Source organism: Castor canadensis, chromosome 11 (assembly GCF_047511655.1).
Source record: "Castor canadensis chromosome 11, mCasCan1.hap1v2, whole genome shotgun sequence".
Taxonomy (NCBI): domain Eukaryota; kingdom Metazoa; phylum Chordata; class Mammalia; order Rodentia; family Castoridae; genus Castor; species Castor canadensis.
This window is the reverse complement of record NC_133396.1, coordinates 86251963-86273742: the sequence shown is the minus strand read 5'-3', so window position 1 is coordinate 86273742 and position 21780 is coordinate 86251963. Positions and strand designations below refer to the sequence as shown.

Below are 21780 nucleotides of genomic sequence, written 5' to 3'. Positions count from 1 at the left end.
TTATTAACAGCTTTGTTTATTATTTAGTTGATTACCTCATCTTTTATAATCATACAATAATTCTTTTAAACAACACTGTTATACTTGAAGATGGTCACATTATAGTCTTTCTTCCTTCTACAGTAGTAAAGTGTTTTTTTTCACACTAATTTTTTAATAGAACATTTGAATATCAAGAAGTGCAGTTAACTAAAAATAATGAACAGACCAAACTCTGGAAATGATTGCACACTCTGTTAAAGGTCTACTGTATTACAGTGGTTCATGGACTTTCAAGAGGAAACAGCAGAGGTCTCAAAGGGATTCTGGGGGTGGATGGAAGTGACTCCCTTAAGACCTATTGGCAGCTTAGAAACTTGAGGTTTAATACTGGCTCAGTACCATCACCCTTTCTAGCTAGGATGGGTCTCTCTATTCAAGCACTGAGAAACATGGGCAGTAAGTGATCCATGGTGTCCTCCCAAGGAAAAAATACTCCAGTTACTGAACAACTATCCCAAGACTATCCCCAGTCCCATTCATGATGGTCTTTTTAACTTGAAAGTAAGTTGGACTCAGCCAAAGGAGTTGTGTGTATAGTGTATAAAGGTGTATGTGCACATGTATGCATGCATGCAGTAAGAATGTAAGAGAAGACTGAAGGAGAAAGGGAATCATGAGGAAGAAAGGGGAAGGGAGAAAAGTCACAAAAAAAGTAAAAAGACAAAGATAAGGAGGATGAAAAGGAAGTGGAAGGATTTGGGAGAGCAGGGAATAAAGAGGAAAGAGGAACATATATACCTAAAATAAACCAGAATGGAGGTGGCAGAGGTGTGACCCTAATGTTACTCCTTGTCCTTCCTCCCTGGTCCATCAGCTCTCATCTCACCATCACTGGGGTCAAGAAAGCAATGGCAGCCTTACCATTCTTCTGCTCAAAGTCAAGATACCATGTTCTGCAGAGTAGAAGGATGGCAAAACTTAACAGCCAGGAGATACAAGGCCTTCCCTATTGGCCTATAGCATCCTCTCCTCTGGCTATAGTGAAGAACTTGCCCTTTGAGGTACCTTGACATAGGCCCCTGCACTGACCACTGTTGGTATACCCACATTTTCTTTGCTCTAGAAGTAGGGGAATCTGTGAAGCAGGTGCATTAGAAAGTATGAATAAATCTTCCAATCTTCCTCTGGAAAGAAGCAGAGAGAACAGTGAGACCACCCTGCACTTTAGCATCATCACAGGCTTCATTCCCAGTCACAGATGGGAGGGCATTTGCTACACAGCTGAGGATACTGAAGGTGCCCTGGCTCTGGAGGTTAAGGGCATGCTTTGTTCCTCCTCCTTCTTCTGTGCAGTGCATGCATCTTTGCATGGTGTTTGAGAAGGTGAAGCTTACAGGTCCCCTGTGGAGCTTAGAGTTTGAACAGCCCTGAAAACAGTAACGAAAATCACAGAGTGGTTAAAATCCTGTGCTCTGGAGAAACCTGAACTGATATTGTAGCTCAGGTGTTTAGGGCATGAGGGATTCCAGGCAAGTTGAGTAACCTCAACTTGAGGCTAGTTGAGTAACCTTATTTTCCTCATCACTGAACGTCAGAAAAAATAACACTTTCCTCAGAGCATTGTTTTAAGAATTCAATTAAAGTGCATACAATAGTGCCTGGCACACAGCAAGCACTCAATAAATGTCATCTGTTGTTATTCTTATTTAGAAAAAAAATTAATAAGTCTCAATGACTGCCTTGTAGATCTTGCACCTCCTTCTTGACTTCTGTCATGTGTTTCCACATGAAAGGCAGGGTGACTGAAACTGAGGAGGGCGCAGCTAAGGCCATCAATGTTGACATGGCCTCTGGAGGCTGTTTCTGAAAGGCTGGACTTCCCATTAGTTGGGACACCATGCAATATTTGGGCAGTGGACAGAAATGGCGCCTGGTTCTTAACTGTGGTCAGTGGTGCTTGTCTATCTAGAAGCTCTGCTATTCCCAGCAACTAGAGGGGAGTGACAATAGTGGAATCCTTCTGCTGATGGCCATTAGAGAAATGATTGGCAAAACCAGCAACATAATTAAGTAAATTTAGCAAGGGCTTGAAGGGGTGAAGAGAAGCATTTTTGAGATTGATAATAGCTTTAGCTCACTGAAACACTGACATGGAAGTATTGACCATCCTTTACTGGGTCAAACCTCAACCAAGCCCCCTCTGTCCAGGGTAAGAGATACAGGGCTAAAGAAAATCCAGCACTTGAATGTATATTGGTGGTCTGGTCTGAGAAGCTAATCCACATGAGGCATAAGAGTTTGTTTTAAACAATAAACTCTACTTATTTCCTAGAATGTGGATTGCTCACTCATCTCCCACCTTCTTTGGAGGTGCATTTGACAGGTGGCATCTATTGCTCTCAAAGACCATGCTGTTCAGAGAAGGCAGAGATCTGCCTGAGGGGAATTAATTCCAGGCTGACTTAAAAATAGGGAAGGATCTAAAAACCCAGGAGGCCCACTGGGGCCTGTAACAGGAGCTAGATTCACCTGTGAGATGGGTAGGTCGTAATAGGAAGGCCTGGGAGAGAAACATGAGGCATGGACTGGACAATTTTCTCATTGTCTTTCTCTGGGCACTGGGCTTAGGCTTCCAGAGTCAGGTATTTCTTAAGGAATGCCTGAGGTGAGGCACGAGGCAGGTGGAGCTTTCTGGCTTCCCCTCTGTCCCCAGGTGCAATGGACTCAGGAATTTATTGAGCACAGATGCCTCGACCTGTAGACCTTTCATGGGAAGTATGACAGAGCTCTTGAGCATTTTGACGAACCTCTTGAAGGAAAAAAAAAAATGAATGAAACAAATAAATGCCAAAATGAGCCCCAAAGTAATCCACTAAGGAAAAGTGGTGCTGCATGAAGCCACTGGCTGAAGAGTTTACCAATTGTGCAGATGGAGAATGTCATATTGAAGTTCTATGGGGAGCAAAGATCATTTTCTCCCTGGTTTAGATGGTGCCTGTGGAGCTTTTTTATGTTCCATTAAAAAATGTTAAAAATCCACAAACCGACCCAGATGTTCCCCTCTTCTCTCCTGCTTTATTTTGGCAGCCATTCACTGGCCTCATGGTGCTAGATGTCTTTGCTGTCCCCGTAGTCATTGTAGGGGATGCTCAGGGTCTGCTCCTCACAGGTCTTTCTGAGGTCCCGGCTGAGCTCTGACCAGTCAAGTCCATAGGGCTTAATCTCACTGTAGCGGCAGCCCAGGTACTTGAGTGCGATGCGCCGCAAGCTTATCTTGGGTTCCTGAAGGAGTCCGTTGCACCAACTGCTGAGATCCCCAAGCTGGGAAAGGATGAGGCCGGCTTTCCTATGGATCAAGCATGGAGGGTAGGTATATTAAGAAGACGAGAAGGTCAGGAAGGATAAAGAGCCATGATTAGAGCGAGACTCTAAACCTCAAGAGAGTAGAGTCTGGGCTGTGTTTGCTGACTATTCTATCTTTCACACTTAGTGTAGCAGATCCTCCATAAATATCTGTTCAGTGAATGAATGAATGAATGAATGAATGTGTGGTTGTGCAAAGAGGGGCAGGCACTAAAAAGAAATAAAGAGGCACAATGCCATAGGAAAAAAATAAAGAGAAAATAATATTTTTGTAGGGCCACACACCTTTTAAAATAATAAAGTTGGCAATTCTAAAAGACCAATCAAATCAATGTTCTTTAAAGCCAGTAATTTATCATCACTAAATGACAAGTAATATGCTTGACTGGTTATTTCTCCTTTTAAGGCTACATGTGAATTGATAAAAGTAGCCAATATATTACATTAAAGGGGATACCAAATGTATCCCCAAATTATACCTGTGTTAAGGTAATTATAGTGTAGTAGGGGTGAGGACAATAGTGCCCTCATTTACACTGACACAGGAAAAGAGCAGACTCTCACTTGTACATGCTACCTAATTAACCCCCAGGGAATGGCTCATGCCCTATTCTCTCATCTCTCTCAGAAAGTCAAAAGGCCATTGCCATTAAGCCCCAATCCAAAGAATGAGGAAAAGAGAGGGTGAGAGCACACCTAAGTCAATGCAGATCTCTGAAAGAGAAATGGAGGGAAGAGAGTAAGGTTGTCCCAAGTTAATGCATATTGAAAGAAGTGATTCCTCAGGGCCAAGAACACAGTGTGAGAGCCTCAGGCACACAACCTGAGGAGGAAATGGGCTATTACCATGCCTTACCTATTTACCCACTTCTTCCTGATGCCCACTTCTGACGTCAGAGATAAAGGCTACCTGAAAACCAGTTCTCTGACCTTGCTGTCTTTGAGCACTTAGGATGAGTGAAGAAGATCCTTTCACTTGACTGTTTTTTCTCTTTATTCTTCAAAGACCTAAGTGACCAGAGACCCATGAAGGACAATTCTCTTATTTGAATGAGCTCGTGTGAGGTTGTGAAATGCTGACTGAAAAGTTCAATGAACAATATTACTTGAAACATTTGCTGACTGCCGGGCTAATTTCTTATGTGAGGAACCATCTCCTTCTGGTTCAATCAATAATTCCTTCCAGAAACAGGAACTTTTCTGCACTCCATTTATAACAAGCTTTCAAAGAACAATAACCACATCCAATTCATTTCCTCTGCTTTGTTGGCTGACAGTGAGAGCATCCCCAAGAGATGATGTCTTTGAATTCTTAAGAGGGCATGTGAAAGAGGTGGAGATGATGCTGGAGGAAAGGGCTGAACTCCAACAACAGAGTCAAGGGGCTAAGAGTGGTGTGATGTCACTGAAGGGAAAGTCATGTCAGTAGTGGGCAAAGGAAATCAAACAATCACTTGTTGACTAAATAGCATCTCAGGCAGATGAGCTGTACGTTCCCTATCATCTTCCGCAGTTTGGCCAGGCAGGTTTTCCAAAAAATGTCACCAACAAGGACCTTTGGTGGCCCTTCCTTTTAATCAATCCTGTTGTATGCCATTAGCTACTGACATAATTGAGAGGTAGAGAAAAGAAGAGTGAGGGCAGCATCTCATCAGCTTCAAGATATGGGTGAAGGACCACATCCCAGCAGTCTTTCAAAAAAGTGAATTGAATTAGCCCAGGGAGTCTGTTTTGCTGATTTCATTGCTCATGATTTTGTTTTGCTGGTACTGGGGTTTAAACTCAGGACCTCATGTTTGTTAGCCAACCACTCTACCTCCCAAGCCATGCCTCAGCCCTTTCTTGCTTTAGTTATTTTTTCAAGTAGAGTCTCCCATTTTTGTGGGAGACTGATCAGAACCTCAGTTCTCCTATCTACAGCCTCCCACATAAATGGGATGACAGGTGTGCACCACCATACCAGGACTATTTGTTGAGATGAAGTCTTGCTAACTTTTTCACAGGCTTCGAACTGTGACCCTCCAAATCCCTGACTACTGAGAAACTGGGATTACAGGCATGAGTCACCCTGCCTTTTTGTTGTTTAAAATAATTAGTCTGGGTCTGTCCTTGACCATTTCAGAGCCTGGAGCCTTCTTTCTTAGTAACAGTGTAACCATTGTTGCTGTTCTCAAAATATTTGCATCTCAACTCAATCTGGAGGCCTCCACAAGTTTTAATAGAATTAGATTGAACTGAGAGAATTCTTTCTGCTTGCTCACAGAAAGCACATATCGTCAGACCCATTTTTATTCATTCTCACAACTAACCCCAAAGTGGGTTGATGTCCCTCAAGGCAGTGTACTTTTCCTTTCCTGTGGTTCTTCCTGAAATCCATGACACTAAAAATTAGCAAAACTTTAGTTTCCACGGGCTAATGAACAGCACAATGTTTTCCACTCTGTGAAGGACCAATATTACACATGAAAGAGCCCTTGGGCAGAGTGTCTGGGGAGGAGAAGGTACAGAACAGTAATTCCCAGAGAGACCCACATTTCCTCCCCTTCTCGTGTTCTTCACTAACCAATTTTCTTGCTAGCTCTTGAGTCACGAAAGAGAATTTTTGAAAGAACTTCAAATGCCCTTAGAAATCAAGATGAAATATGAAATGTTAGTGCTATTCAAATTGTGGCATTTGTGCTCCCTAACAAAATATGTATATGTACACTCAATAAATATCACAAGAAAGGAGCAAAGGGAGTAAAGGAAGGTAGTGGGGAGCAGAGAGGAGGGGAGGACATTTGGAGGGGGGAGATTGATAGATAAAGGACTGATACTACTTACATAGGTGTTGGCAATAATAAGGTCAGGAGTAGAAATAGGGAATGGAGTTGAGAGGACATTTTTCAATAGCTATCTACTTTCTAACCCAAGGTTTGTTTTTTACCAAAACCAAGTCAAAAACAAATTAACTGTCCCTTACATATTTCTTTAGAGTCCATAGCACTGGCCTTGTTTGCCTAAGGATTATCATCCTTTACAAACATCAAGCGATAATTTATGGAATATAAAAAGATCAATCCTGCTGACCTTATGCATATAAGTATTCAAGACGTCTACCTAAACTTCCTTATTCCTTCAAAAGTAAGAAAACACGGGAGAAATGTTCTAAACAACATTTTAGAAAGGTTTATAATTGCAGGTCATAATAGGCTTACTGAGCTCTCTCCCTGCAATGGTCAGATGGATGAGATGACTTCTGGGTGACACTTTGGTTCAACCTTATTGGCAAAAGAGCAAGAATTCCAGTTGGGACTACAGAATTGAAATTCCTAACTTTCTCTTCTCACCTTCCCTTCCTTCGTACCTTTTTCTTTATTTTTTTCTCTCTTTTCTTTCTCTTTCACTTTTTTTCTTCCTTTTCTGATAGTTTTTTTATCTTTTTTTCATGCATTTTAAAATCTTTTTTTCCTATTTTTATCTTTTCTTCATGCATCTAACTTGGTGATGCATTGGTCCCAATTTTCCATGTAAAACTCTTCTTTATCATGTCTATGTAAAACTCAAGAAATTGCAGGGCAGTCTCTTTCTCAAGGCACAAATATATGGTTATGATGAATGGAACAAAAAAACAAGTAACAGCTCCACAAATTCTTCTCATTTCCTGCCTTCCAGGAACTCTCCCTGGATATGCAACCTTAAAGCCATGGGTATTTTTAATGTTAGGAAGTTGCAACCTTGAGGCGAAGGAAGTTGGTAAGGATTATATCATCTTAACTTAGGCCAAAATAGATGGCAAAGAGGGTCTTCAGCCACTATCATGTTGCTGTCCAGACAAATGTGGAATTTAACTCAATGAACATGTCTGTATAATATAAATAACATATGCAAAGTTTATGTGCAATAAATATTCCTAGATAAACTCCTTAATAAAATCTCTAATTCCTTTCCACAAGACTGAGGCTTTGGCCCCTACAGTTTTAGCATCTGGAATTCTGGGTCATCATGATAAAGGGGGTAAGGCAAATAAAGGGCAAAGATTTTTTTCAGAATTTAGGGAAGGCATTCCTGATTCAACTGCTTAAAAGGAGCTTCTCCAAAACAAATCTTCATGACCCAAGTTGTCTAAAGTAGAGGACTTATTTCTATGAGCACCTAGGTTCAGCTAGGAAATCCCTGCAACTTCCAGGAAACAGTATTGCAATGCAAGAGGTATGGAATTTCAGAGACTTTAAAAACAGACAATGCAGTTTATTGATTACCTGGGGCCTAATTCATCCTCACACCTCCAGGTGAACTCTCCAAAACTTTCATAGTGCTGGTTATAGTGGTAGAGGACTCGGTGTAAGGTGGGGGAACCCAGATCCAGAAGAGTGTTGTAGGCAGTCTGTTGTTCCTTCCCACTGGTATAGCCATTGAAAAGATTGTAGATTTTGTCTGCTATTTCTGAAGAGGAAAAAAGGCAAATTCAGTTATGCATCCTTTAACAATAGTTCTGATAAATGCATCATTAGGTGATGTCAAGGTTGTGAAAATATTATAGAGCGTACTTAATACAACTTAGATGGTATAGCCTACTATAGATATAGTCTGCTATATGGACGTAGGATACATGGTTTATATAGGTTATAGCCTATTGCTCCTAGAACCAACACAAAATTAAATCAGTAAAAACGTAAGTGATGCAATCATGAGAAATGGCAAACATGAGTGTTGCAGGTGGCTGCTAGAGTACTGTTTTACAAGTAAACTTTTTTATAGGTAGGAGTACACTCTAAAATAATGATACACTTTCAGGTGTCTCCTGAACTCTGAAGTTTGTGGCTTGGAGGAAAAGAGTGACAGGGAAAGACAAGGGAGGAAAACAGTAAGCAGCAGATAGCTAGAAACCAAATGAAATCAAGAAATAGTGAATTTTAGAATTACAAATGAAACTTTAAAATCCCTAACACAGAGCTCTGGGTGAAATGATAGGGAAGAGAGAGACTCCCTCTGAGTGGGCTACAAGCAAAGGAGAAAAGGCAAACCTCAGAAAGATCTACAGATGCACACCAGCTGGTACTCTACAAAAGTAAAATTTAGCACAAGTCCATGAGTTCAAACTCTAGTACCGCAAAAATATATAAACTAATAAATAAAAATAAAATAAAATTCAAGATAGGAGATCTACATTCTGCTCAGCAAGCAGATGGAAGTGAAGAATCCCTTGACTTTCCTAGCTTGCTCACTGGTAAAGTAGAGGGGAATAATGCAGGGGAAGCAATCATCAACTCTCTTGGTTGGGGAGAGAAATATAGTCTGCTTGCTTTTTATTTTTTTCAAACTCCAAAGGCTTATCCCTTCCACTGCCTAAGCAATGACCATTCTGAGAATCAGTGTGGATCCAGGAGACTGGATGTGACTTGGTTTCAGATTCAACAACACAAACTACTTTGGTGGGAAGTGCAAGCTGGAGCCCAGCTGCAGAGCCAATGGACTAAAACACCAAAACAATAGCAGCTGAGCTGCTGGTGAGGATTCCTGTGGTAGTCATAGAGGTGAAGCTACAACACAGACTGAACTCAGATAAAAGAAGAGGCACCACTCTCTGTGAATATGAACCAGGGTGCTAAGACAGAGAATTGTGACCTGAGGGCACTCAAGATCATTTGGAGTCACATGTTCTGCCAGGGAAAACTGCTTCGTCTTGACTGCCTTGCACACTTCCAGAGGTCCAGAGAGGTTGGTGAACAGAAGCCACTGCTTGGGAATTTCTCACGAGAAACCAACACAGACAGAGAGTCTTGGGTCCTGGGAGACTTTCAACCTGGGGTGGGGGGTCCTCAAGCCAAGCTGACAGCAACAGTTTGAAGGTAGACACTGCATTTCCTGCATCAGCAGGCCTGCTTGAAGGTAAACACTGTCCTGAATTCAACTCAGCAGGGCTCAGCCTGTAAACAGTCTCCTCTGCTTGAAGTTATTATAAGTTTAGAGATGAAAAATCAAAACAAACAAACAAAAAAGCTGCCCCCCACAAAACAAAACTGAAAATAAAAGGCTGGGGGAAGTTTACCCTCTTTTTGTCAGCAAGGAAGAAGTCTTTTGAACTGAGTGCTTCACCAGGTGCTCTACCACTTGAGTCACACCTAGAGCCCCTCAGAAAGGAAGAAATTTTCACTGGTGTTTATTTAATTTAATTTATTTATTTACTGTGGTTCCAGGGTTTGAACTCAGAGTCTACACCTTGAGTCACTCCACCAGCCATTTTTGTGTTTGGTAATTTTGAGGTAGGGTCTTGTGAACCATTTGCCCAATCTGGCTTCAAACCTGATCCTTCTGATCTCTGCCTCCTACATAGCTAGGATTATAGGTGTAAGCGACCGGTGCCTGACTTATTTATATTTTATAGTTATTGGTTTATTGTAGTTGCTGTTTGTTCTTTTCCTTCTCTTCTGTCCATTTTTTTCTATTGCCATACTTATATTACTTCTCTTATCATTATTCTAGTATTTTCTATACTTCATATCATATTATTTTCTCCATTTGCTACTACTCTCATTTTTCCTTCCTCAGTCCTTCCTTCTTTTTTAGTATTTAATTATTAATAACTCCAGATCTAATAATTTTTAAATTCTAGTGACTCCTATAAATATTCTACTTTATTTTCTAAACTTATTAGGGGTATAGTGGATATTTTCAGTTGCTTTGTGCTACATTTAAATATCTGGTATGTTCTTTTTTTTTTTTTTTTGCTTGCATTTTTCAATTATGTATAGTTGACTTTTTTTTTTTTTCATTTTTCTTTTATTATTCATATGTGCATACAAGGCTTGGTTCATTTCTCCCCCCTGCCCCCACCCCCTCCCTTACCATCCACTCCGCCCCCTCCCGCTCCCCCCCTCAATACCCAGCAGAAACTATTTTGCCCTTATCTCTAATTTTGTTGTAGAGAGAGTATAAGCAATAATAGGAAGGAACAAGGGGTTTTGCTGGTTGAGATAAGGATAGCTATACAGGGCATTGACTCACATTGATTGAATTTTTTTTGTTACTGCTGCCTGCTTTGTCTCCAATGAATAATAGTAGTGATAGTGACCCTAAAAGAAGTCTTTCCACTAAGAAGTCTCCAAAGAACTACCTAACTACATAAATAAAACATAGACATCCATTCCAATATATGCACAAATTATAATGTAGAAACAGAAGAAATATGAAAAACCAAGGCAATATGACTTCTCCAAAAACTCATAACTCCTTTATAATTGAATTGAGTGATAGTGAACTGGTTGAAAAGCCAGATACAGAATCCAAAGATCTACCTTAAAAAATAATCAATGATCTCAAAGAGGATTCAAACAAACTGCTGAATGAAGAAAGGAAGTCAATTCAAGACCTAAATAAACAAGTCATCAAGGATATTGAGATTCTAGAAAAAAAATGGAAATGTTGGAAATGAAACACTCAATGAACCAAATAAAAGCATCACCTATAAACTAGAGCAAGCAGAATAAATAACATCAGAAAATGAAGCCAAGGTTGAGAGAATTATACATTCAGTTAGCAATAAAGAAAAAAATAAAATACAAATGCATGAACACAAATTTCAATAACTCTATGACATGTTAATGAGACCAAAACTATGAATCATGGGGTAGAAGAAAGAACTGAGATACAACCAAAGACTTGGACACTATTCAATAAAATTATAGCAGAAAATTCCCCAAATCTAGGGAAAGATATGGACATATAAATACAGGAAGCATTTAGAAACCCAAATGACTAGACCAGAAAAGAACCTCTGTATGCCACATTACAGTTAAAGTGCCATGGCTATAAACAAGAAAGGATTTTAAAAGCATTATAATGGAAGAATGCCAAGTTATTTACAAAGGTAAAAACATCAGAATTATATCAGACCTCTCAGCAGAAACCCTAAAAGCCAGGAAAACATGGAATGACATAATTCAAGCTCTGAGAACAAAGTTATCCCCTAAAATCAATGGAAAAATGACAAATTTCCAAGATAAGCATAAACTGAAATAATACAGAATCACTAAGCCAGCATTGCAAAAGATACTTAAAGAGATCCTACACACAAAGGAGGGAGAAAGATAGTCACAAACACCAAATCTCAATAAAGAATAAATTTCATGAGAGAAATAGATAAATACAAGAGAATTAGGAAAGAATCATGTTCAATTCAATAAACCAACATCCTCCTAAGAGGAAAAAGGGTGAAAGAAAAGAACAAACAGTGATGAAGTCAACATAACAAAAAACCAAAAAAATTACAGGAATCAGCAAACACTTCTAAATAACCTTAAATGTAAATGGACAATTAAAAGATGCAGGTTGGCTGGCTTGATGTAAAACAAGATCCAGCTACTTGTGTGCAAGAGACACACCTCACTGGCAAAGTCACACACAAACTGAAAGTGAAAAAACAAAAAACATATACAAACAAATGGAAGCCAAAAGCAAACAGGATTAGCTCCACTCATTTTTGGAAAATAAATTTGTGGCCAAAAAGAGTCAGAAGAGATAAAGAGGGTCACTATATATTAGTAAAAAGAAAAAAATCTGTCAAGAAGTTATAGCAATTTTAAATTTATATTCACCAAACACTGGTGCATCTAATTTCACAAGACAAGCACTCCTAGACATAAAGGAACAGATAGCTCTAGATATGATGATAGGGTGTGACTTCAATATCCCACTCTCATCAACAAATAGATCATCAAGACAAAAATATCAACAAAGACCAAGAGAGTTTAACAGACATCTACAGAATATTGCATCCAACAGCTGTGGAATACACATTCGTCCCAGCATCCCACAGAAATTTCCTCAAAATAGATCACTTTTGGCCCATAAAGCAAGTTTTAGCAAATACAAGAAAATTAAAATAATTTAATAAATTAAAATAATTTAATTAAAATTAAAATATCAGGTCATAAAGGAATGAAATTAGACATCAATAGCAAAAGAAACTACAAAAACATATGCAGATTGAACAATGTATTTTTGAATGATCAGTGGGTCATTGAAGTAATCAGGAAGAAAAATTAAAAATCACAGAATTAGGAGAATGGTGGAAGGGGTGAATTCAAGTATGATAAATGTTCCCCAACCCAGCACAATAATACAAAAGAAGAAAAAAGAAAAATTACAGAATTAAGTCAAAATGAAAATACAGCATACCAGAACCTGTGGAATACAGCAAAGGCAATTCTAAGAGGGAAGGGAATTTTTAGTTCTAAAAACTCCGAATAGCCTACCAGTGTTCCTCAAGGTCTTAGAAAAACAAGAAAAAGTGAACTCTAAAATTAGTAGATGAGAAGAAATAATAAAGATCAGGGCAGAAATCAATGAAATAGATACTGAAAGAGCAATACAAAGAATCAATGAACAAAGAGCTGGTTTGAAAAGATTAGCGAGATTCATAAACCTTTAGCTAAACTAATTAAGAGGCAGAACACCCAAATTAATAAAAGTAGTGGTGAAGGGAGGAGGGATATTACAACAGATACTAATGAAGTCCAAGTAATCTAATGATTACTAAGGAATTTTTGAAAAAGTATGTTTCAATAAATTGGAAAATCTATATGAAATGGGTATGTTTCTAGACACAGACGGCCTACTGAAATTGAACCAAGTGGATTTATGCAATTTAAATCTATAATGAGCAATGAAACTGAATCAGTAGTAAAGAGTCTCCCAAGAAAGTAAAGCCCAGGACCAGATCCACAACAGAATTCTACAAAACCTTGAAAGAAGAATTAACACCAGTGTTCCTCAAACTATTCTATAAAATAGAAAGAAAAGGAATGCTATCCAAGCTCATTCTATGAAGGCAGAATACTAAAGCAAGGTAAGGATAGAACAACAACAAAAAAGAAAATAACAGAATATCCTTGATCAATATAGATACAAAGATTCTCAAAAATACTTGGAAACTGAAGTATCTTAGGTACATATTAAAAAGATCATACACTTGATCAAATTGATCCCATTCCAGGGAAGCAAGAATGATTCAACGAGTGCAAATCAATAAATATAATATAGCACTTAAACAGAATCAAAGACAAAAATCATATGTTCATTTCAATAGATGTAGAAAAAGTCTTTAACAAAATTCAACATTCCTTCATGATGAAAGCCCTGAAGAAACTAGGAATAGAAGGAACATACTCAACATAGTAAAGGATACACATGGCAAACTTATAGCCAACTATAGGGACTAAATGGGGGAAAATTAAAACATTTCCCCTCAAATTAGGAACAAGACATGAGCAACCACTTTCTCCACTCTTATTCAATATAAGGCTTGAGTTCTTAGCCACAGGAATAAGGCAAGAGAAAGAAACAAAGAGAATACCTATAGGAAAGAAAGAAGTCAAATTATCTTTATCTGCAGATGACATGATTCTCTACTTAAAAGATCATAATGACTCTATTAAAAAAACATTTACACTTGATAAACACTTTCATCAAAGTAACAGGATTTGAAACACACATACAAAAATAAGTAGATTTTCTATACACCAACAGTGAATATACTGAGAAAGAAATTGGAAAAATAATCTCATTTATAATAGCCTCAAGAGGAAAATAAAATATCTAGGAATAGACTTAACCAAGGAGGTGAAAGAACTCTACAATGAAAGCTACAAAACACTGAAAAGAGAAACTGAAGAAGAGACTAAAAGATGAAAAACTTCCTATGTTCACATATCAGCAGAATTACTATTATGAAAATGGTTGTAATGCTGAAAGCCATCTACAGATTCAATGCAATACCAACAACCTCCCAATGACACTCTTTATATAAATATAAAAAGCAATCCTCAAATTTATATGGAAGCACAAAAGACCTCCAATAACCAAAGCAATCCTGAGCAAAAACAGCAATGCTGAAGATATCAAAATATCCGACCTCAACTTATACTACAAAGCATAGTAAAAAAGACAGGATGGCACTGCACTAAAACAGACATGTAGACCAGTGGAATGGAACAGAAGACCCAGAAATAAACCCACACAGCCATAGCCATCCAATTCTTGACAAAGATGCCAAAAACATATTGGAGAAAAGACAGCTGCTTCAACAAATGGTGCTGGAAAAACTGGGTATCTGCATGAGGAAGACTGAAACTAGACCCCTGTCTCTCACCTGCATAAAAATCAAATCAAAACAAATCAAAGAGCTATAAATGTAAGTCCTGAAACTTTAAAACTATTAAAGGAAAAATAGAGAAAACACTTCAAGATAAAGGCACAGGCAATTATGTCCTGAATAGTTCATGAAATAAGAGGAAGAATTGCCAAATGGGATTACATTGAATCAAAAAGCTTCTGCACATCAAAGGGAACAACTATCAGGGTGAAGAGATATAGCCTACAGAATGGGAGAAAATGTTTGCAAGCTATTCCTCTAACAAAAGATTAATATTTTTAGACTATATAAAGTTCAAAAAATTAAATACCAAAAGAAAAGATAATCTAATTAATAAATGAGCAAATGAATTGAAGAGTTTTCAAAAGAAGTTCAAATGGCTAATAAACCCATGAAAACATGCGGAATATTCTTCACCATTGTGTAAATATAAATTAAAACAATATCAAGATTCTACTTCATCCCAGTCAGACTTGCCATCATTAAGAAAACAACCAATGACGAAGGCTGGTGAGGATGTGGGGGGAAATGAACCCTTATATACACTGTTGGCTTGAATGTAAACTAGTACAGCCACCATGAAAACCAGTATAGAGGTTCCTCAAGAAACTAAAAATAGAAGTACCATACGACACTGCTATGCCATTCCTGAGCACATATTTAAAGAAATCAAAGTCAGCATACAATAGAGATACCGTCATACCCGTGTTTATTTCCATACAATTCACAATAACCATATTATGAAAGGATGCCCATCAACTAAGGAAAGGATAAAGAAATGGTGTCTATGCACAATGGAGTATTATCCAGCCATAGAAAAGAATGAAATCATGTCATTTGCAGCAAAATGAACTAGATCATCATATTAAGCAAAATAAGCCAGACTTAAAACAAATTATATTTTCTCTCATATGTGGACTCTAGATCCATAAATACAAACAAACAAAAAGACATGACCTTAATATGCAACTACTTGTGGGGGAAGGAATCAGAGGGAGGGAAGGAAGGGGACAAAGGGGGTAAGGCAGAAGGGTGAATAAGATCAAAGTACATTGTATAAATGGTGGAAATGTCATAATGAAACTCATTATTTTGGACAACAAAAATTAATTAATAATAAAAAGTATAGTACAGTAAATACATAAACAAATAGCATAGTTGTTTATTATGGTGGTCAAGTATTAGGTTCTATATGTAATTGAATGTGCTATGCTTTTATATGACTGGCAACATGTATATATGTAATTGAATGTGCTATGATTTTATATGACTGGCAACACAGTAGGTTTGTTTATACCAGCATCACCACAAACATCTAAGAATGCATTCTACTAAAGATTATGACTGCTACAACCTCACTATGTGATAGGAAGCTTTCAGCTCTATCATAATCTTATGGGACTGTTGCCATATGTGTAATCCATTATTTTCTGAAATTCATGATGACAGTATGTGACTATAAATAAGATTAATATATATATAGTATATATATAATGCATGTGTGCACACGTGTGCATATGCATGTATATGCACCTGTATATACATATATGCATGTCTACTTATGTGTGCATGGCATTACTTAACTAATACTGAAACTAAAGCTTGAGAAATTGGTTCATGTAATTCACTTTTCCTCTGCCCACTGGGCTTCAGTTTTCTCCTGTATAAAACAGATGCCTGTGACTTCAATTCCTCTAAGGTCAATTTCTGTCACAACAGTCTGTCTTACCTAGGTTTCCTAAAAATACATAACCTGAGGCAAAAGTTCATATATTTTTACTTGATTAGTGAATGCAATCCCAGTGAACAGAAGTGAGGGTAGAGGGAAATGAGGCTTGAAACAAGGAAGAGCAGATATAAGGGAGTGCATCCGGGAGCTGGCCAGCCTTTCCTGAGAAGCTGACTGCTACATTTTGTAGAAGATGTGTGAAGCTACTGGATCTCTATTGGTCTATCCAAAGAGAGAAAGAAAGCCTTTATCTCTAGCTCCCATTCAAGATTGATCTAAGTTTGTTTCCATGAGGCATTTACAACCCCTCCTCACTTCCAGATTGCATATGCCTGAGTACCAAGTAGTCAGGGGAGCCCAGGCACCAGGTGGCAAGCATCAGGATCAGGGGAGGAAGTGAAACACTGACAGGTAGTGCTTGTGAGCAATGTGAACAATCTGGAGTGGCAATGACTGTGAAACACAGAAAATTCACTCAGATCCACTTAGACCAGATGCAAAGGCATTCAGTAGATCTACGGTGACACAGAAACTGCATCTAGAATGTTCTGCAACTCCAAATGAGCAATCTTTTACCTTAATTTATATTTCTGGTATTTCTGCCTCAAAGGTTTACTTTTCGAAGACTGAATTTGGTGATGTGACAAAAGTGGCAATGATTTGTATAGCCTTGCATACTTTCTTATTTTTTTTCCAAAGCACTTTACCATTAAACATCTTTCTTCTTAAAATTGTTAGGAAGGAGATTTTTTTTTTCATGGTTTCCTTAAACAACTGGAAACTAAGATCTGGTGAGTGATGCTTTGTCTTCAATCCAATGTTAATCCTGGAGATGAAGAAACTATGTCGACAGGTACCAAAGCCACAAGTTGTCACTGTTAGCTTCAAGGCATAGCATGCCAATTCCTTTCCACATTCCAAGTGAATTCATGGCTACTGGTAATGACAGGATCATCCAAGAGTTTCCTGGATTGGAATAAATAAAATTTCTACCCATATCTTGCCCAGACATTGCAATCATTTCCTTAATTTTCAATCTTTTCCATTGCCTGTGAAGATAGGAGCCAGATTTTAATTCTTAGTGTCTTGTGTAGCTAGCACAGGGCTAGACAATGTAGTAGATCAAGAAATGGAAGCAAAACTAATGGAACTCAAAGCTTTGAGATCTGTTTGACTTTACCTTGGGGGAGAGTTTCTTAGTGAACTCTCTCCATACCAGGCCATACCAATTCCTTAGCAGCAAAACTTATAGCCAACACACTTAGTTATGTTAAAAACAATTTTCTTTTTAAAATCCATCTAAATTATCAGGTTGTTAAGTTCACAGGTTATTAAAGTGGGACCGAGGAATAAAAAGCACGGTGACTTAGAGAATAATATGGTATCCCCAGTTATTTATTAAAGGCCTATAACTGCCAAGAACTTTATATATGTGAATTCCAATCTTTATACCACCACTGCAGATGGGTATAAACATCCCAGTTTTACAAATGAGGAGATGTAGAAAGAGGCCAGGCTACTTGCTCAAAGTCGCATAGCCAGTGTGGGCTGCAGTGAAGGTTTTATATAATGTCATCTCCCATTGCTGTTTTGCTCTGATTCTCAGTTGCTGGTGGTGTATAACCAATTTAAAATATAAGAAACAGAATCTTAGATATGGGAAGATATGAGGCAACTATCTCCAGTAGAGGACATTGCTCTGATCAGACTATAGATACCAAGTAAGTGGGAGTCCTAGTAGGTGTGCAGGGAGTCTGTGATTTCTGGAGTTGAGACAGAAAGAAGCAGAGGGACTATTCTAGGAGCTATGTTGCATTTGTTGGGAGGCAGGGAGTGTTTGCTGAAACAAGAACAACCAATGAAAGAAAATGAAAACAACCAAGGAAAGCAGACAACAGTTTAGATGGGGAATTCTTGGGCTTCCTCTCTTGCCCCTGCATTGATGCCAATGTATTCTGTCTTGCAATGGGAAACAATGACTCAGATACCAGGCCTTGGTTGTGGCAGTTTCTGCTGAAGAATGACAACAGCAGAGACAGTGATTCTTGGCATGTTTACCATTCTCATAGATAGAAAAACAGTCATTTCTAGCTAGAGAAAGCTGATGCTTTCCAACATCTGCAGCATGTGGGACAAAAAAGTAGGTTCTACCATGAATCTTATAAAAGCAAGATAATCTAACTCCAAGGTGTGCTCTTGAATCTGTTTCAGTAAATGAGATGTTATATTCAGAAAGACTTATGCTCTAGCTCACAGACATGAGTATTTCTGGTTCCTCCAATTGCACTGGAAGATTTTACTTCACCAGCCCCACAGCCTCCACCAATTCAAAGAATGGAAAACAAAGTAGGTATTTTTAGTTATCATTTTCCCAGATTTTAACTTTAGAGAAGTCTTGAGCTAGTCAAGACAGACATCTGTCTTTCCTCTCTTTAATATGCACAATGGCCAGGAATAGGTAAAACGTCAGCAGAATGCTTGCAAGGAGTCTGTCTATACAGCATCATCACATAAAAGGAAGCTGAGTTGTCAAAAGGTAGCTAAGATCTCTCAGGCAGAAGAATGAATTAATAGGACTGGAGCTGAGACTCTCAGACCCAAAGGTCTGGTTAAGACTAAGAACCATTGCATCAAGTGGAGTTAAGCTCAACTATACTAGCTGTGTGGGCTTAGGCAACCTCTCTGGGTCTCAGTTTCCTCTTCTGTCTAATAATGGTTAATAATAATATATGACTCCGAGATTACTGTAAAGATAAAAGGATTGCTAAATGCAAAACCTTCATTTAGCACAATGATTTTAGTGAAATGTAAGCTTGCATTTATTCATTTGTTCAATAACATTTTCATTGAGAAGGGATCCAAGATGGCAACTAGAAGGCAGAAGAGACAGCGTGAACTCCGTAAGTCAAAATTTTGCTAGCATCCTGGAACCACACTTGGCAGAAAAAAACCACCAAGAAGAATAAAAAATCCAACACTCTGAACCACTAGCCCGTACAAAGCTTCTCCACATCACATTCCACTGAGAAAACAGGAGGGCTCCTGTGATGCCAGATGCCAGCTCCAAACCTGCTTGAGAGACACAGACCAACAGGTGAGCAAATAAGTGGCACATGGCATTCCCACAGCCACCCCTGGGATAAACCAGCATAGCGCCCTGAACAGACTGAACCCCACCCCACAAAAAAAAAAACTGAATAATAAACAAGGAACTGAAAAGGAACACGCAGCAGAGGGGGCGGGGTGCTCTGAGCATACAGAACAAAGTAGGGGGGGACAAGGAGCTGAGCTCTGTGCAAACTTTCAGTAAACAAAGACTGGAAAAGCAGAAGGGCTGACAGTGGGCGAGAGATAAGCTGCTGCCTGAAATAGGGTAGGTATTGGTCCACAAAGCTCATCTCCTGAGCCAATGAGTAACATCCAAAATCAAATGACTTGCAAAATTGAATAACAGTCAGCAAACCAGCATAACATGCTGACACTGCCCCACAGAAAGAGCATGAGGTAAAGAAACAAGCCCCCAGTAAACCAACACAGCAAAAACCCAACCCCAAACCAGGACAGCTGGTGAACCACAGAGCTGATCTCCAGAATCTGAGGACAAGCCACACCTCACTGAGGGAGGAGCTGACTAAGCAGCTGCCGCTGAAAGACAGGAAAAAAAAACTGGCGAGTCTCCCCAACCACCTGGCAAGAGTAAGACAGAGCTTCTGCTTAAACACCAACACCAGGACTGGATGCTGAAAGAGTAACACCAGAACTACTAAGACTGAAATTCTATTGTTCCTGAACCTGGAATTTTTTTTATGTGTTTGTTTATTTTATTCATTGTTTGCTTGTCCACCACCTCTCCCTGTTGATTTCTTTGGTTCTCTCTCTTTTTTTCTTTTTCTTTCTTTTTTTTGTTTTGTTAGTTTTACTATTGTAAGTTAGCTAATACTAAATTACACACAGAACAGGGACAGAAACAGTACCAAGTGGAGTGATGGAAATACAAAAAGGGATGGAAACCATTCTCCCCTACCAAAATAAATTAATACAGCATTCAGAGGGAAATGAAGAAAACAGATACCCAGTCCCAGACTCCAACAAAACTAAGATAAACTATGCCAAGGAACCCAATGAACCCCACAGAACATTCTGAAAGAAGAAACCCTGCAAGTAATCAATGAGAATTTCATGGAGATGATACTAGACATGGTCAACCAAAACATTACAGGAGGCACTCAAGAAATTCCAAGACAACAAAAATAAAGAATATGAGAAGACACAAAAACAAATAAATGAACTCATAGAAGCCCTAAATAAATACCAAAGTAAAACAGAGAACATCATAAATAGATAAGTGAATTAAGGACAAAAATTGACAATATTAAAGAGGAAGTAACCCATGATATGGAAAACCTCAGAAAAAAGAATGAAAGAGAAATACAAAACACAATGGAAGGCTACTCCAGCAGACTAGAACAAGCAGAAGACAGAATCTCAGAACTTGAAGATAAAATGGAAAATAAAGGAAAAGCTGAAGAGCTATTAGTCAAACAACTTAAGACCTGTGAAAGGAATATGCAAGAACTCACGGACTCCATCAAAAGACCAAACCTGAGAATCATGGGCATTGAAGAAGGAGAAGAAGTGCCAGCAAAAAGAATTCATAATGTGTTCAACAAAATAATGACAGAAAATTTCCCCAAGCTAGAGAAAACTATGACCATTCAGGTACAGGAAGCCTTGAGTACACCAAACACACTTGACCAAAATAGAACTACCCCATGACATATTATCATTAAAACAACAAGCACAGATAATAGAGAAAGAACATTGAAGACTAAGACAGAAAAAACAAATAACATACAAAGGTAAACCCATCAAAATCACAACAGATTTCTCAACGGAAACCTTAGCAGCAAGAAGAAGATGGAATGAGGTGTTCTGGGCACTGAATGAAAAGAACTTCAACCTTAAGATCTCTACCCAGCAAAACTATCATTCAAAATAGATGGGGCAAAAAAAGTCTTCCCTGATAAGCAGAAACTAAAACAATATATGACCACCAAGCCACCACTACAAAAGATTCTTCAAGGAATTCTGCACACAGAAAATGAAAGCAAAGAAAACCATGAAAGGGCAGGCAGTACCAAACCACAGGAGAAGAAAAGGCAAGAAAGTAGAGAGTAACATTGATTCAGCTGGACACAATCAAACCCTTAAACAACAAAAGCAACTAAATGACAGGAATTACCACATACCTATCAATACTAACACTGAATGTTAACAGTCTTAATTCTCCCATCAAAAGACACCATTTGGCAAATTGGATTAAGAAGGAAGATCCCACAATCTGTTGCTTACAGAAGACCCATTGCATTGACAGAATAAGCACTAGCTTAGAGTAAAAGGCTGGAAGATTTACCAAGCCAATGGCCCCTGAAAACTAGCAGGAGTAGCAATACTTATCTGGGACAAAGTAGACTTCAAACTTACATTGATCAAAAGAGATAAAGAAGGACACTCCATACTAATAAAAGGTAAAATACACTAAAAGGAAATAACAATTATCAACCTATATGCA

General features: G+C 38.4%; 1 protein-coding gene across 1 annotated transcript in view; it reads right to left on the bottom strand.

Moving 5' to 3' along the window:
- Astn1 (astrotactin 1) overlaps window positions 1–21780 on the bottom strand; it is a 317866-nt gene continuing 296086 nt past the window's right edge. Inside the window, exons 22-23 of the mRNA XM_074047397.1 lie at window positions 7587–7770; window positions 1–3328 (exon numbers count right to left, since the gene is read on the bottom strand). Coding sequence (XP_073903498.1) covers window positions 3091–3328; window positions 7587–7770 — 422 coding nt within the window. The 3' untranslated portion in view covers window positions 1–3090. The remainder of the gene's footprint in view (window positions 3329–7586; window positions 7771–21780) is intronic.